At 56.8% G+C, this 16,297-nt stretch overlaps 3 protein-coding genes across 10 annotated transcripts; 1 reads left to right on the top strand and 2 right to left on the bottom strand.

Annotated features, from left to right (window-relative positions):
* Positions 1-811: 811 nt before the first annotated feature.
* On the bottom strand, positions 812-4,308 carry Rpusd1 (RNA pseudouridine synthase domain containing 1). 3 transcript variants are annotated; one of them, XM_040748342.1, is made up of 6 exons: positions 4,150-4,308; positions 3,598-3,808; positions 3,344-3,467; positions 3,113-3,215; positions 2,869-2,970; positions 812-1,886 (listed from the first exon to the last, which is right to left on the bottom strand). In XM_040748342.1, exons 2-6 carry the CDS (start codon positions 3,777-3,779, stop codon positions 1,477-1,479), a joined length of 921 nt encoding a protein of 306 aa, XP_040604276.1. In that variant the 5' UTR covers positions 3,780-3,808; positions 4,150-4,308; the 3' UTR covers positions 812-1,476. The 3 variants fall into 3 exon arrangements, with proteins under 3 accessions (XP_040604276.1, XP_040604277.1, XP_040604278.1); XM_040748343.1 differs by having other exon boundaries at positions 3,598-3,786; positions 4,150-4,299; XM_040748344.1 differs by lacking the exons at positions 3,113-3,215; positions 4,150-4,308 and having other exon boundaries at positions 3,598-3,740.
* A 269-nt stretch (positions 4,309-4,577) lies between these two features.
* Chtf18 (chromosome transmission fidelity factor 18) lies at positions 4,578-12,814 on the top strand. 5 transcript variants are annotated; one of them, XM_040748339.1, is made up of 22 exons: positions 4,578-4,757; positions 4,895-5,074; positions 5,164-5,314; positions 5,464-5,632; positions 6,025-6,117; positions 6,207-6,259; positions 6,387-6,525; positions 7,126-7,335; positions 7,787-7,884; positions 8,090-8,213; positions 8,307-8,455; positions 8,557-8,650; positions 8,961-9,059; positions 9,128-9,258; positions 9,634-9,781; positions 10,578-10,802; positions 10,884-11,033; positions 11,127-11,257; positions 11,862-12,006; positions 12,092-12,223; positions 12,436-12,493; positions 12,575-12,814. In XM_040748339.1, the coding sequence occupies exons 1-22, from the start codon at positions 4,667-4,669 to the stop codon at positions 12,709-12,711; spliced, it is 2,907 nt and encodes a 968-aa protein (XP_040604273.1). In that variant the 5' UTR covers positions 4,578-4,666; the 3' UTR covers positions 12,712-12,814. The 5 variants fall into 5 exon arrangements, with proteins under 5 accessions (XP_040604273.1, XP_040604274.1, XP_040604271.1 ...); XM_040748340.1 differs by having other exon boundaries at positions 4,579-4,757; positions 5,167-5,314; XM_040748337.1 differs by having other exon boundaries at positions 4,579-4,757; positions 4,892-5,074.
* Positions 12,776-14,748, bottom strand: Gng13 (G protein subunit gamma 13). 2 transcript variants are annotated; one of them, XM_005081568.4, is made up of 3 exons: positions 14,600-14,748; positions 13,062-13,193; positions 12,776-12,933 (listed from the first exon to the last, which is right to left on the bottom strand). In XM_005081568.4, the coding sequence occupies exons 2-3, from the start codon at positions 13,157-13,159 to the stop codon at positions 12,828-12,830; spliced, it is 204 nt and encodes a 67-aa protein (XP_005081625.1). In that variant the 5' UTR covers positions 13,160-13,193; positions 14,600-14,748; the 3' UTR covers positions 12,776-12,827. The 2 variants fall into 2 exon arrangements, with proteins under 2 accessions (XP_005081625.1, XP_005081624.1); XM_005081567.4 differs by lacking the exon at positions 14,600-14,748 and adding an exon at positions 14,294-14,366.
* Between the last annotated feature and the right edge of the window lie 1,549 nt (positions 14,749-16,297).

Here is a 16,297-nt window from a genome sequence, read left to right as displayed (position 1 = left end):
GTGGCGATAACTGGCATGACAGCTGTTGAACTGTGGGCAGCGGCTTTGGAGTTGGCTGCTAGGGAAGTAAACTCCTAGTGCCAGGGTCTGCAGAGACATCCTTCCAGGTCACCTCTGTGACTAGGCCTGTGCTGAGTGAGGGACATCCTGAGGCTAAGGAGACAGGAAAAGACATGGATTTCCCCACAGAAAGACAAAGAAGCATGTGAGTGCCCAATGGGGGTGGGCATAGCCTCCCAAGCTACTCTTAAACTCCTCTTTTACAGACTGGGAAACAGGCACAGGAAGTAGAAGCAACTAGCTCAGGACCTCATGGCCCTGACTTCCATGTAGTCTTTACCAAGGTCCAGTGAGCAGTGGCTTCTGGTCTGGCCCATCATGGCAGCTGTAGTCCAACCCAGAGCGGCAGTCCGGGAGACGTATGGCAATGGGGCGGGACTGAGCAGGGTCCAGGGAATGTTATGTCCCACCCATGAGCACTGGGACTCTGGGCACCTAGACTGGCCACTGGCCAACATGAACAGTGGCTCTTCTAGGGACCCTGGTTGAAAGCTGCTATATACAGTAATGCTTCTAATTGGGAGGGACCTTCTAGGGACTGGGTATATGACTCAACTTCTGGTCCCTATTAAGAACCCCCAAGCCCTTCCTTCATGTTTCTTATTGCCTATGGGTTGAGGAAGGGCAGCAGACATGACCTTAAGGCCTACAGTGGATCCTGCTAAGCAGCCATGGGATAGAGACTTGCCAGACTCAGCAAGGAAGGGTCAAGGGTACCCCACATCAGATATACTTGTGGTCACTCTCAGGATTGATTACTAAACATTTATTCTTAATCCTAGACCCTAGCTGCAGCGAGGGTGCTGTGGCCATGTTGTGGGAGATAAGTGAGGCCCAGAAGGCTTCCAGGAAAGGACCCAAAGGCTGACACTGACAGTCTATGGCTATGTGGAAGCCAGGCAGGCGGTGACACGGCAGAAGCTCCAGCCAGGAGCCCACAGAGCAGAAGCAGCATCCACACCAGGCTTGGAGAGATGGGCATGCATGGAGGATGCTTCTGTGGATGCCCCAACACACTCCCATGCATTGGGGCCAAACGCTGGATGTGGGCAGAGGAGGTGAGGCCCTGGCAGAGCTCAGCAAAGGCAAAGGCACATGACAGTGGCAGGCAGCAAGAGGCAGGTTGGGGGCTGCAGGTAACCTAGCCCAGCTAGGCTAATGCCAGGATGGCCCTTCCCAGGCACCATGGGGCCCAGGAGGATCCTGGCTCTGCCCCTCCTGGCTAAAGGCTTGGGCAAGCCTGGGGTGACGCTTAGGAGGCAGAAAGCTATTCCATAGGAGAGAACTTAGCTTTCCCTGGAAGAATGCTGAAAGACTTGCCTACTGGACATCTGTCCCACAGCCCGAGTGCCCTGTCCTCTAGCCATCACGGCTGCGGAGTCTAGCAGCTCTTAAACCCCCAAAGCCCAGAGGCCCTCAGTTGTCTGGCTCTAGTGTCCACTCTGATAGCCACTGCAGGCACGATGCTCGCTGTGCCTCAGTCTCGGGAGGGGGCCGACCTGGCCCGGGCAGGGGTGTGGAAGGACTGTGGGGTCTCTGCCCTCCATCCATAGGGTTGGGGTCAGGGTCAGTCTGTAGGGCTTGGATGAGCTGTTCAAGGGGCTGAACGCAGGTATGGGGAGTCCAGCAGGCATCAAGGGCAGGCAGGAAGGGGTCAGGTGTGCAGGCCTCCACACACTCGGCCTGTGTGGGAATGCGCAGGTAGAAGGCGTGCAGCATCATGCGGAAAGGTTGGTCCTCCTGGTCCTCAGCCTGTCCGTAAGTCAGGTCACCCACGATAGGGTGGCCAAGGGCACTGCAGTGCACTCGAAGCTGGTGTGTTCGGCCTGTGGGGTCAGGGGATGGGAGGTCAGGCTGGGATGAACCATTCTTCGTCATCCCTACCTTGATCATACAGTATCCAGCAAGTTCTCTGGGGTGGCTTTAGGGCATCATGGCCGCCCCTTGCATTTCTGTTTTGTTTTGTAGTGCTGGGGCTTGAACCCAGGTCCTTGTTCATGCTAGGCAAACATTCTACAGCCACACTGTACCCCCAACTCTCTTTTCTTTCTCTCCTTAAATTTTTCTTTTTTTTTTGGGTTTTACGAGACAGGGTTTCTCTGTGTTGTTTTGGAGGCTGTTGGTCCAGCCCGGCCTCGAACTCACAGAGATCCGCCTGCCTCTGCCTCCCGAGTGCTGGGATTAAAGGCGTGCACCACCACCGCCCGGCTCTCCTTAAATTTTTTAAAGTACATTTTAATTGTGTGTGTGTGTTCCTGGATGTGCTCGCATGATGCTGCAGTGTACAAATGAAGTCAGAAGACAACTTCTCTCCTTCTGCCGTGATGGTCTGGGGATCAAACTCAGGTTGTCAGGCTTGGTGGCAGGCCCCTTCATCTGCTGAGCCATCTCATTGGCCCTTTTCTTTTTTTTCTTGAGACCAAGACTCATGTAGACCAGGTTGGCTTTCAACTCCATATATAGCCAAAGATGGGCATGAAGTCTGACCTTTCTGCCTCTACCTTCGGTGCTGGAATTACATGTCTATGCCACCACACCTTGTTTGCCCCATCTTCTTTTTTAAAGAGAAAATCTCCTACCAGGTGGTGGTGCACGCGCCCCCCTCCTTTTTTGGGGGGGCAGGCTTTCTCTGCAGCTTTGGAGCCTGTCCTGGAACATGCTCTGTAGACCAGGCTTGTCTCGAACTCACAGAGATTCATTTGCCTCTGCCTTCTGAGTGCTAGGGATTAAAGGTGTGTGCCACCACCGCCCAGATCAAGGTCCTTTCTTGTATGACCAGATTCCTGCCCTCCCCTGCCCTGGACATACCTGTGAGTGGTTTCAGCAGCACCTTGGACACAGGGTCTCCAGCATATAGTCCATGTTCCAGGACCAACAGCTCTGTGAGACTTGGCTTAGGGTTCTCACAACCTGTATGCAAAGGCAAACATGGGGGTCAGCTGAGCTAGCCCTAGGGCTTGAGCCAACTCCAATCCACACTTGTCTGGCTGTTCACATCCATGCAGGGTGCAGGCTGGAGACATGACCATGGCTCCCATCCCAACCACTATACCGTGTGTGCCCTCGATGCACATGGTGTGGGTTCGCCCCTCTGTACTGTTCCTGCCAATGGCATAGTTGATTGTCACCTGGCTTTCCCGGACATGGCCCCGGACCTGTCAAGCAAGGACAGGACAACACTGCCACCTCTGACACGGAGCTTGGGTTAGAGGGACATGCTGGGGTAGGCTAGGAGCCTTGTGTCCCCATACTGTATACATCTTAGGAACTGGCCAGGCCTTACCAGCGCAAGGTAGGCTTTGGTGACTCGCCGTTCCTTGAAGCATTTATAAGCGCTGCCCGCAGCTGCTTTGTTCAGGGCCACACACAGAGCCCCACTGGTGGAGAAGTCCAATTGGTGGCAGAACCTGGGAAGGGCAGAGAGGCAGCAGTGGCTGGACCCTGTTGTGTTCTGGCCAGCACCTTTGCGGCAGAGTCCAGGGTCCCAGAAACCTTTGGGAGGATGCTGTAGTGGGGCTCTCTGTGTTGGCTGTGTACCTGAACCCATAGCAGGTGTCAGGGTCAGCCAGTTCTGGGAAGCGGTGGCATAGTTGCTTCTGTAGGGTTAGGGTCTCCCGCCAGGTCTTGCTATCAATGCGTAGATCCCAATGCTTGTTCACCACCAGGAAGTCGCTGCTCTGGTACACGATGGACAGATTTTCAATGCTGCCAGGCTCCATGGTGGGGCTGCACGCAGGTGGGAGTGAACCTGGAGTGGGAGGGTGCCTGACTTACTGGGTACCAGTACCTGCTTGGAACCCTTCATGCCTTCCATAAGGGGACAAGCTGGGGTGTTGGGAGTCTAGCCAAGGTCAGATTCTGACTTGCCCTGAACTCAGGTTGAGGGGAGCTCTCCCTGATCCGGACTTGGAATTAACAGCCTGGTTGTCCAGTTCAGCCCTACACCTAGGTTATGAACTTTCCCTGAGCAGGCAAGGAAGAGGACTGCGGGTGCAGCTCCCTATTGGCCCTGGACCACCCAGAACTGCAGGCGCTCCCTAACTTGCCTTCCACCAGCCTGTGACCACAAGCGGACCCTTTAGGACTTACCTGCAAAAGGATCAAGGGGCCAGAATGTCACTGCTCAGTCCTGCATCCAACCGAGCTTCCCTATTATACTAACCAGGTCTTGGCCTGCTGGCGTGCAGCCCCGCCTTCACCCTGCCCACTCTACCTGCTGATGGATGGCCATACTGGCCAATGGCATTCCTGCTCAGGAACTCCGCCCATTGAAGGATAGTGAGGCCCCGCCCAGACAGTTTGCGCACGCACCTTCATAGCCCCACCTATTTCCCCCGCCTCCCGGGAAATACAGATGGCTGTATAGGCCAATAAAAAGTATTCTTGGTCCTCCGCTTCCACCACTGAACTTATTATTCCTCTCCTCCCGCCCTTTGCGTAAGAAGACCCGCCCTGCCCCCTTGGCCAATGGCGGGCGCCTCTGGGAACGGCTGCTGTTGATTGGCGGTACTGAAGGTTCGCGGGGAGTGGCGCGCAGTAGCAGTGGCGCGGGAAGTTCTGAGGGTGAGTTAGCTGTGGGAGCTGCGGTCTGGCTACGCTGGAGGCCATGGAAGACTACGAGGAGGATCTGTACGGTGTGGAGGATGACTTCCACAGCCAGTTCGCGGCCGAGCTCGAAGTGCTGGCGGAGCTGGAAGGTGGGTGCGGGTCCTGGGTCTCGGCCAGGTCGTGGCTGCATCCTCCTGGCGGTGTGGAGAGCTGCGTGGATGGGATAAGCAGTGGCTGGGATACGCTTCTTGCAGTGTGCGACTGCTGTGAACCTCTGTCTCAGCAGGGACACAGGACCTGGCACCCTCTGGGAACCTCCAGACTCCAGCGAGCCGTCCCCCATTGACGTTTGAAGAGGCCATTGCTGGTGGGGACACTGCCCCGCGTCCCTGCCCTGTCCGGTCTCCAGCAAATGACTGCCGCAATACCAGAAAGAATGTTCGTAGGGACCGGCCTGGGCCCTCCAGTATGTCTAGTTGGGTACAGGGCACACGGGTAGGGGATGTTGAGGACCAGCTTTCTCTTCTCTGCCTCCTCTTCCTGCCTCTGTCTCAGCAGGCCCCATGATCAAACGACCCAGGCTGGAGGTGGTGAAGAAGCTGAACTTTGAGCCAGATATGGAGGAGCTCCTGTATCCTGATTCCCCTCCAGGGGACATCACCCCCCCACCGAGTCCTGAGGTCTTCCCTGAGATGTTGGATCCTGGGTGTGTTGCTTGAGGGAATGTGATTTATACCTTGGAAAGCTGCTTGTTTCTGGATGAGGCACTGGGAGTGAAGCCTATGGGAGAGCAGAGGGGTGAGTGTGGGTCCAGGCTCCCCATTGAGGGTGACTGGAGATGCCTGTCCTTCCTAGGCCCTCAGACGCTAGTGCTGACAAAGGCACCATGCAGGCTTTGCCAAGTCCCCGCAACCCTGTCCTGAGACGTCCCCCTGTCTTAGAGGATTACATCAATGTGACCTCCACAGGTGGAGAGCGAGCCTTTCTGGTGCTTCGGGCTGACCTCGCAGGCACTGGGGTGCAGGTGTGTGACCGCAGCACGGGGCTAGTCATAGCATTGGTTCCTTTATGTTGCCAGTGGGCGTTCAGCAGGTTCTGGTGCCGGTTTCACCTGACTGAATTGCTAGAATTTGGCATGCCCAGGTAGTCCAATGCTGGGAACAGCAGTGTTACTTTGGGAGTATGTGACATTAGCGTGCCACCCGGTACCCCAGCTGTTAGTTTTCTCCTCCTCTGTTTCTCTTGCCCCACCCTACAACTGACCTCCCTTGGACCTGGCCTATCCACGTGAGGCCTTTCCTCTCTGATTAGGCATGCTTTCGTCTCTCCCTCTCTGTCAGCCTCTTTGGGGAAGGGCATTGTGGGTGCTCCCATGACCTGGGAAGGTTACAGAGATGACAAACCTGTCTCTCCCAGAACCCTGCTCTGAATGTCCAGTGGCGAGGCCGTGGCCAGCTGGACCTGCTGGGTGTTCCCTTCACTTCCTTGAAGGAGCAGGTTGACAACGTGGTGAGTTTAGTGGAGTGTGGGGAGCTATGTGTATTGTGTCCAGGTGCTGGCTGGACTTGTCCTGATGCCAGCCTATCCTGTTTGTACAGCGACGGCAGCAACAGCTTGAGGAGGCCCAAGAGCTCTCAGACACTCTACATAGGTGATTTGCATACTTCCCACCCCAGGCACCCCATTTGTTCTTGGACTGATCTTCTGGCATGTATGGTGGACGGTCACTGGGACCCCTAGTTGACTGTGACTGTGAATCAGAACTTGATTCTCTGCAGCCTCGGGTCTGAAAGGGTAGAGGCTCTTCTGGAAGGGACCCCTGAGGAAGAGCCAGCGTCTGGCCAGGACACTACTCAGCACTGTCTCTGGGTGGATGAGTTTGCACCCCAGCACTACACGGAGCTGCTCAGCGATGACGTGAGCTCTTCTTGTTCTCACTTAAATGTGTCTAGCTTGCCTTAACAGCATGAGGGAAAGGGTCAGATTCAGTTGATGGCTGTGGTGCTTGGCCACTGGGTGCTAAGGATGATGTGGGGACTCTGAGTGGTAATGGGGAAACCGAGTCAGCACAAAACTGGCTTACTGCTAGTTGACTGTGACCTGCTGTTAGAGGTCGATGTCCTAGCCCCATGGTCCTCACCTTCCTAATGCTGCAACCCTTTAATACAGTTCCTCATGTTGTGGGGACCCCCCCAACCATAAAATTATTTTCACTGCTACTTCATACCTATAATTTTGCTGTTATAAATCATAATGTAAATATGTGTTTCTTGATGGTCTTGGGCAACCCCTATGAAAGGGCCGTTCAACCCCCAAAGGGGTCATGACCCACAAGTTGAGGATTGCTGTCCTAGCCTGCCCTTTTGCTCACCCTCAGCAGTTGGTGGTGGGTTGGGCCCGGGCTAAGAGATGGAGGCCTTAGTGAGCCTGGGTCTTCCTTTTGAACCTCAATGTCCCTGTCTCTATTGAAAATGTGGGCTTGGCAGGGTCTCTTCCCTTAAGCTTTTTTCTTAACAGTTCACCAACCGCTGCCTCCTCAAGTGGCTGAAGCTGTGGGACCTTGTGGTGTTTGGCCACGAGAGGCCTGCCCGGAAGGCCAGGCCCAGTCTGGAGCCAGCCCGGGTTGGGAAGGAGGCCACAGCCCCTGGCAAGTGGAAAAGTCATGAGCAGGTGCTGGAGGAGATGTTAGAAGCTGAGCTGGACCCGAGCCGGAGGCCCCGGCAGAAGGTAAACCCCACCTGAACCTGTGTGAGCATAGCTGAGCCCGGGGCTGTGCCCTCTGGGTAGCCAGCGCTATTGCAATAGACTTGGGGGTCCATGAGGCATCCATAACTTTCCTGGAGTCTGTGGGTACAGTAACATCAGGTTTGGCATCAAGTGCCAATGTTGTGAATTTGAAGTTGAATCCATTCTCCTAAGGGTTTGGATAAAGCCAGCGCTTCTTGAAGGCTCAGTGCCTCACCAACAGTATGATGGGCAGTGGGAAAGGGGCACGGGCACACTGGGTTGGTCTTGGCATTCCTGTCGAGTGCCCACATAATTTGCTTCCTCAGGGATTTCTCTTACTCTGAGTACTCTGGTGGCTGGAGTGTGGGGAGCAGCCTTGTTTCTAGTCCCTGGCTACTAGCCGGGGGTCCCCTGGAGGCTAAGGGATCAGCGGTCTGTCCTCTAACTGTAGGTGGCACTGCTGTGTGGCCCTCCAGGACTAGGCAAGACCACACTGGCACACGTGGTTGCACGGCACGCAGGGTATTGCGTGGTTGAGATGAACGCGAGGTGAGTGGAGGAGACCCAAGTCTGGGCTTCCATGAGGTTGAGCCTGTGCTGCGGCTCTAAGACCCTGGCTGGTGGCTGGGCTGGGGTTGGGACGTATCCTTCAGGGCTTGCTGAGCTTGGTGGTAGCTACATCCAGTGGGAGCCTTGGCATCCTGCTGGGATGCTGGCTGCTATCTATAGCTCTGTCTTGGCCTTGCTGTTCCAGTGATGACCGCAGTCCTGAGGCCTTCCGTACACGCATTGAAGCAGCTACGCAAATGGAGTCGGTGCTGGGTGTGGGTGGGAGACCCAACTGCCTGGTTATTGATGAAATCGATGGGGCCCCCACGGTAGGCCTCCCTGCTGCTTAGGTGGGTGCCTAGGAAGGCATGTTGGTTGCACTGGGGCTCTGGCTCACTGACGTCTTCTGTGCCTCCCTGAAGGCAGCCATCAATGTTCTCTTGAGTATCCTGAATCGCAAGGGTCCACAGGAGGCAGAGCAAGGCGGCACAGCTGCTCCTGCAGGGGGTCGGCGACGCAGGGCCGAGGGGGGCCTCCTAACAAGGCCCATCATCTGCATCTGCAATGACCAGTCAGTGCGGCAGTGGGACTGGGCCTCCCTGGGCAGAAGGATCCCCTGGCTTAGCCCCCGTGCCTGTCCCTGGTGTGGTGACTGCAGGTTGTGTCCTACAGGTTTACACCTTCCCTGAGGCAGCTGAAGCAGCAGGCTTTTCTGCTCCACGTTCCTCCAACTCTACCCTCCAGGCTGGTGCAGCGACTTCAGGAGGTCAGCGGGGCAGGGAGGAGGACAGCGCCCAGTGTGAGATGCAGCCTCTGTCCTGACCCGCCTTCCCATGTTCCTTCCCCCTGAGTGCCCTGGTGTTCCCACACTGGCTGTGGCGTTGAGCCGTCAGGTTGTAGTGTAGGCCTACGGTAGGAACTGCACTGCACTTTCCGGCTGTCCCAGCCCAGGACTGCTTACAGTGTCCAGGGGACCAGGTTGTGGCCACAGGGTTGGCTCTGAGGATGCGTTAGACTGGACATGGGTCCTCTCAGCCGTGGTAGACGCTCTAGTGTCCTCCCCTGCCCCCCTTTAGATCTCACTACAACATGGCATGCGGTCTGACCCGGGGGCACTAACTGCTCTCTGTGAGAAGACTGACAACGACATCCGTGCCTGTATCAACACCCTACAGGTGGGGCTGTGGCTCGGGTGGGGCAGGGTGGGGTGAGGAGGCTGCTGCTTACTTCTCCCTTTGTCCAGTTTCTGTATGGGAGGGGCCGGCGGGAGCTGAGCGTGAGGGATGTGCAGACCACCCATGTTGGCCTGAAGGATCAGCGCAAGGGGCTATTCTCTGTGTGGCAAGAGGTCTTCCAGTTGCCCAGGGCTCAAAGGTAGGTAGTCCAGGTAGTATGAGTGGGCCAGACTTGTTCTGGACGCTCCTGGTGCCGAGACACCACCTAGTGATGCCAGGACTCCAGGAAAGCTGTTTAGTTTCACTTGTGTCCTGTGGGTAGGGACCTGACCTGGGTTGGGGTCCAGTTAGTGTCTCAAGAGGAGCGGCCCAGAGGGTAACCTTCCCTGACCTTCCTTAGTCAGTCAGAGTCGTTTGCTCCTAGATGGCTGTTCAGAGATTCTTGTTCCTTCAGAGTGATGTAAGACAAGCCAGCCAAGGCTTCACTCTGAATATACAGGGTGTGGCTAGGATGCTGGTAGCATCTTTGCTTTCAACAGGGCCTGGTGTCAGCTTCAGCACCCTCTACTTGCAGGCGACTTGTGGGCCAGGACCTGATCCTCCCAACCCATGCTCTCCTGCTCAATGATGGAGACAAGGGCTCCCTGACCCTGGCCTCCCAGCGCTTCTACCATATCCTACGTGTGACCACCTCTGCAGGCGAGCATGAGAAGGTTGTCCAGGTACCTGTGCTCACCCCGGCTCTTAGGATCCTGGTACTAACAGAAGATGCCCTGGGTCAGTTCCAAAGTGTGGGTGGATGGGCGTCAGGCATCCAAGGGGATGGTAGGATTAAGGACAGGGGCCACAAGGAAGGACCCTCAGATCCAGGAGGGGGACTGAAGGAATAAATTTGGAGGTGACAGAAGACAGCTTAGGAATCTAAGGATGAGTTTTGGACTGGTGACTAGGAACCTTTTGGGGATCTCTGCGAGGTACATGGTTGGGTCAGGGACTTAGAGACACTAAATTCTAAATGGAGGGTTGCACATGGGGTAGAAAGCATGTAGGGAGAGGTTTGGACTTGAGTAAATGGCATAACCTGCACTATTCCCCAGAGGCCTGGCTTAAGCTGCTTTCAAATCTAAGCAGCTTTGGATTAGCAGTTGGGAATCCACGGGCAATCTAGAAATCTGCAGTTTGGAGGGGCTATGTGGTATGGCCAGTGGGAACTGGACTCACACGGGCCAAGCTGGGCTGCTGTGCCCTGGATTCTGAGGATATAGCTTTCTGCCACATCAGGGAAGGGCTGGGGACTAGACCGTGTGGTCCCCTGGAGGCCCTCCCCTTTGTCTCAGGGTCTTCATCAGACAAGTAGATCTTTCCCTGGGTGGGCAGCTAATCCTACACCTTGGACTTCACAGAGTAGGAGCTAGAGAAAGGATCCTGAGGCTGGAGCTTGTGCTGTGGGGTGGTGAGGGTCAGAGGCTCTGGGCCTTCCCACTCCTCAGGGGGTCATGGCCTGCTCACTACTCTTAGGGCCTGTTTGACAACTTTCTACGCCTTCGCCTTCGTGACTCCAGCCTAGGCACCGTGTGCTGTGCCCTTGACTGGCTGGCCTTTGATGACCTGCTGGAGCAGGCTGCCCACCATGGCCAGAGCTTCCAGCTGCTGCGCTACCTGCCCTTCCTGCCTGCGGCCTTCCATGTGCTCTTTGCCTCCAGCCACGTGCCACGGATCACTTTCCCCAGCAGCCAGCAGGAGGTGTGTCATCTGCTGCGTTTGTACTTAGGGTATGGCCCTGGGGGTCCTGCTCACCTGGCCCTAGCTCACTTTGTGTCGTAGGCCCAGACCCGGATGAGCCAGACAAAGAACCATATCCAGACGTTGGTGTCGGGTATGGCACCATCCACCCGCAGCAGGGCCACACCTCAGGCCCTTGTTCTGGATACCCTCTGCCTGCTCCTGGATGTCCTTGCACCCAAGCTGCGCCCTGTGAGTGTCAGGTTTGGAGGAAAGGATGGAGTTTGTGGCTGGTGTGGCTCCTGGCATTGCTCAGTTGCCTTGTCTGTGCCCGCTTGACCCTAGGTGAGCACACAGCTGTACAGTGCCCGTGAGAAGCAGCAGTTGTCCAGCCTTGTGGGTACCATGCTTGCCTACAGTCTCACCTACCACCAGGAGCGCACACCCGACGGGCAGTACTTCTACAGGCTGGAGCCGTGAGTGCCCCTGGGCCTGGGCCGGGGGCAGGGGAAATACCTGGGGACCTGCAATTTGGGTGCCAAAGCCAATGTGGTCTTGGTGAGGTGTCCAAGGGGTTGTTGGTTGCAGTTTAGGTTTGGCTCAGATGTGACTGGCACTGTGCCCTACCCCAGGTCAGACACTGTTCTGATGTCCAAATTTCAGTATGGCGTTCATTAACCTCTGGCCATCCAAAGGTGGATAGTCTTCTGTGTCTTTGTATCTGCCGCTCCCCGGGGCTCCAGAGGGCTAGAGTGACTTAAGGCACAGCAGCAGCAAGCTGGACAGCCTGCAGGTCCTGTGGGGCCCCAGGGCCCCTGCCTGTTCTTACATTCCCCGGCAGCACTGTGCATTTCTTTGCATTCCCACTTGTAATTGGGGGAACTAAGGCTTCAAGTAGCCAACCCCCAGCTGCCACTGTGTGGGATGTAGTAGTGTCAGGAACTTGGTGTATGGGTTAGAACAGGCAGACCTTGGCCCTACTGACTCCACTCTCTAGCTCTTGAACTTGGTTTGTGGGGTTGATGCAATATGTAGACCCTGACACTGCTGACTGGTATCTTGCCTCGCCCACCTGGTCAGGAATGTGGAGGAGGTCTGCCGCTTCCCTGAGCTGCCTGCCCGAAAGCCCCTCACCTACCAGGCTAAGCAGCTTATTGCCCGGGAGATTGAAATGGAGAAGATGCGGCGGGCAGAGGCTTTGGCCTGGGCTGGAGGTGGTCCCCAGGTAAGCTTGTCCCTTGGTGCTGAGATAGCATAGACTATCTGTGGTTTGTCCTTGACCAGCCAGCTCTTACCATACTTCCTTTCAGGTGGACCAGGGTCCCTCAGGGCCTGCAAGTCTGCAGACGAACAGTGGGGATAAAGGGGCCAGGCAGCCTGCTCCACATAACCACGAGCAGCGGCTAGAACACATCGTGAAGAAAGCAGTCGTGCAGGAGCAGGTATGGGGGTAGGGCTGGGGCAGAATGGTGACTGGAGGGTGGGGCTTGCTCCAGGTCCCAAGGACCCACTTGTTGCTCCCAGAAAGTGGGCAGTGGGTTAGGAGAGGTACTCCTAGTTGCAGGCCTAGCATTGAAGTCTCCTCTCCCCTGGGAAATGCTTGGGTGTGCCCGCTTGCCCACATACCAATCTGGTGGTCCCTCTTCTCTGCTAGCCCGAGAGGGACTTCTTTGGACGTGTGGTCATGAGGAGAGTGGCTGTCCCAAGCAGAGGTGTGTATGAGTCACAGAAGGAGGAGGGGGGTGGAGACATGGGCTGGGGTCTGCTGAGGTGAAACCCTTTGATCCCTGCAGAAGCTGAGGCCCCAGAGAAGGACACAGACGAGTGGCGCATGGGTGTGGCTGTGGGCAGGAGTGAGGTTTGGTTCCGGTTCAACGAGGGTGTTTCCAATGCTGTGCGACGCAGCCTGTACATCAGGGACCTGCTGTAGCCCCCGCTGCCCTAGGACATCAGCTCCCAGAGACTCCCACAGGGAATGTACACAGGCAGAGACACCTGGAGAAGTCTATTTATAAAGTCACACCTTACACAGAGTGTGGGTCAGGCTCATAGGATGGTACACTTGGCCTTCTCTACCCAAGGGTTGTTCTTCATCAGGTCAGGGTTCAGGAAGGGGTCCTTGGGGATCCCATCCTCGATCCACTTGAGAAGCCTGTGGGTGGGGAGTTTTCGGTGAATGTCGGTCATTCCCATGGCACCTGCCCACTGGGGTGTGAGGCCCTGGTTAACACAAGGGGCAGTGGCAGGACGGGCTAATGACACACGTCATAGGGCACTCACTCCGGGATCGTCTTGGAGGACATCTCCCTCTTGAAGGCCAGTTGGTACTTGAGGCTCTCCACCTCCTTCTTCATCTGGGGTACATCCCACTCCTCCATAGCGTCGGGGGCGTCGGAGGTAGCCAGCCTGAGGCTGGTGGGCAAGAGAAGCAAAAGAGCTGGGTCTGCAACCCCACCCCTGGCCCCACAGAGGAAATCCCACCTGCCCCTGGAGACTACTGCCCATTGGACAATACCACCCACTGGGTCTTTGGAGGTCTGCAGTGATGTTGGGGAAGAGAGCTTGGACAATGCCACAGGGACCTACTAACGAGGCCCCTGGGCCTTCTCAACCCAGTGGGGCTGATTAGCAATAGAGCAAACTTTCCGTTCTTGGCAGGGCAAGTGAGCCTGACAAGGCCCAGCCCTGGGTTTGTAGGGCAGCCTCATCCCTGCCTAGGGAGCCTGCAAGATGGACTCCTGAGTTTCCAGAGCAGCCCCAGCCCATCCTCGTTCTGGTCCCACTTCTAACTCAGACCCTGGGTGGGGTGAGGGTCCTGAGAGGCTGGGTGCTGCCTGGCCTTCCTGGGTGCCTGTTTTGCATGGGTAAAGAGGCCAAGTTAATCGCGGGGCTGGGAGGATTTGGCTGCGATTTGCATGTAGGGTGGGGTATGTACAGAAGGCCTGGGGATGCAGGCCTTCAGCAAGCCCAGGACTTGGGAGGTGGGTATCCTGGGACCACTGTTCCCAGAGAGTCGGCAGTCACCGACCTGACTGGGAAGGACTGTCAGTGGGGACACAACAATGGGCTTTACTTTACCCCTCCCTATCTGGGTGCACTCCAGAAGACCAAGTCCCTGATTCTCCCTCCAATCACAGCTTCCTCGACCTTGAGAGGGGTCTGGCACCGTGTGCCGGGCACTTCCGGGCAAAGCCTCTATCCTGGGATACTGCAGCTGAACCGGCCTTGGGGGAAATCTAGGACCTGATGATGGGGCTGTCTCTAGAGTTGCCCATCCTAAAGGGGTCCTGGGAGGGCTCGAAGGAATGGGTGAGAGGTTGTATAGATCAGTATCTCCCTAGTGTAAACGGCCGCCTGCAGAGTACCTTTCCCAGAGACCCCAAGTTACAGTGCCCCACCCTGCCAGGTTCTCCCGCGCCACACGCCAACAGCCACGTGGGCGGAGGACCAGCTGCGGGTCCTCCACAAATTGGAGCACCTGGGCTGGGGGCATGGCCCATCACTGGCCCTACCTGCGCTGCTGCCGCCGCCGGAGCCCGGCCGCCGGTGCACCCCGAGACGCCCCCGGCCAGGCGCACGGCGGCGCACACGGGCACTGCGGGCGGCGCGCACGGCGCAGGACAGACGCGCCCCCGCCGCGCAGCGATCGCTCCTGCGCCGCTGGACTCGATCTGTCGGCCGCCCCGCCCCTGAGGCCCGGAGGCAGTTGCCCTAGTCCCGGGAGTTAGGGTTAAGCTAGGGGGACCCACCTGGTCAAGCGCTAGAGCCCTGGGGTCTGTTTTCCCCCTAGGTGAGGGCTCTCTGTTCATTGGACTTACTTTTGAAGGAGGCAGCAAAAGCAGAGATGTCAAAGGCCGAGGGATGTGTGGAGTGAGGCTGGGCTGTCCGGAGCCAGGGGAGCCCAGGCAGGCGCCCCGCCCATTTTTGCCACCTGGGGCCTTGGTACCGCCTTCACGGGGCTGGGCTGACCCCAAGAGCTCCCTGGGCTGCTCTTACAGCCTCTGCAGGTCTCCCCTGGGGTGGGACGTGCAGCACTCCAGGCTTTCCTGGGTCGGGTAGGATTAATGACTGCCCACTTGGCTGGGTTCTTGGATTGTCCTATGATGCTGGGACCAGGGTCCTAAAGGGCAAAACATGGCAACACAATGAGGCTTCTCTGATCAGGGTCCTCCTATGCTACCAGCCAGCTGGGAAGAGGGGGGAGGAGGAAACAAAACGCTTCGCCACTGTGGTCTTTGCAGCCCACTGGGTGCAGGTGACCTTCAGTGTTGTCCACTTGTGGTAGGCTAGGAAATGTCCTGTAGAATCCCAGGACACGAGCCCCTCCTGGCAGGGGCTCAGGCCTCCATAGCACGGCTATCTTCCCCTATTCCCAGGCAATGACCTCAAAACAGTTACCCTTTTAATCTGCCCAGAACTGGACATGAGCGACCCTCCACACTTGGAGCTCCCATGCCATGTTCAACCACGGACTGCAGAACCTGATACTTTGGGAGGGAGGGAGGCCAGTTTCTTAGCTGATGCTGGATGGTCTTTGGGACCCCTGGGGAGGAAGAGTACTTCCTCAGCCACAGGACTTTGGGTCCTGTGCCCATCAGTCAGCTCCCCACTCCTCAGGGATTGTAATGGGGCTGCAGTGGGTTAGCCCTGCCTTCAACTTCCCAGGGCAGCTCCTCCCTCCAGCTTACTTACCTGTGTCACTCTTGTCATCATTACACTTTACAAGCTCTTGGGGCAGCTATACCCTGGGGACCTTCATATGACGAATGCTGCAGGCTGCAACCTGGACAGGGGGCCCCAGGTAGCAACAGCAGCTCCTGAGGGAGGGGTGGGCCAGGCTGGGGCTCTGGAAAGGCAAGCCTGTCCTAGGAAGCAGGGCCAGGACCTTGCCAAGTACTCTGGGTCTTCTGTGGGATGGAGGTCTATTGAATGGCTATTCTGCCCTTACCTGTACACGATAGGTCAGAGTTAGAGGAACTGAAATAGCTCAGGAGCCTCCACCGCCCAGCCTGCCCAGGAGATGGCCTAGAACCCAGTCAAGGTCCCCTATTTCTTGAACTCCCAGGACCATCGGTCACCCAGCAGGCTTTCCTGGAGTGATCAGTGAAGTGGGGTAACCGTGCTTCCCTGGCCCCTGATGAACACCAACATGTGGTTGGATCAGGAGTCATCTCTGGAACTGGGGCACGCTAGGAAGCAGAGATTACTTACGGATTTTGGAGATGGGGAGCTTAAGGCTAATGGTGCCAGGCCTGAGGGCAGATGGCCACTCTCGCTGGCAGGGTGGAGGCAGTCATCTTCTGGGACCTGTGTGTACCCTCCCTCCCCAGGTCTTTGGTGTGCCCCATTGCTGGGTGGGCACCCTAACACTTAGGCTACTGTGGGTGTCTCCTTGTGGCATGAGAGAGTCTGGGAGAGCCACCAGAGAGCACAGTGACAATGGGGAGGAAGGGGACTAGCCACTCCAGAGGCTGCAGGACAAGGTGACCTCCAGAAGACTCCAGGGTGCCTATATT

Source organism: Mesocricetus auratus, unplaced genomic scaffold (assembly GCF_017639785.1).
Source record: "Mesocricetus auratus isolate SY011 unplaced genomic scaffold, BCM_Maur_2.0 Super-Scaffold_100007, whole genome shotgun sequence".
Lineage (NCBI taxonomy): Eukaryota > Metazoa > Chordata > Mammalia > Rodentia > Cricetidae > Mesocricetus > Mesocricetus auratus.
Note: the sequence above shows the minus strand (reverse complement) of the source record. Positions and strands in the feature narration are given on the sequence as shown.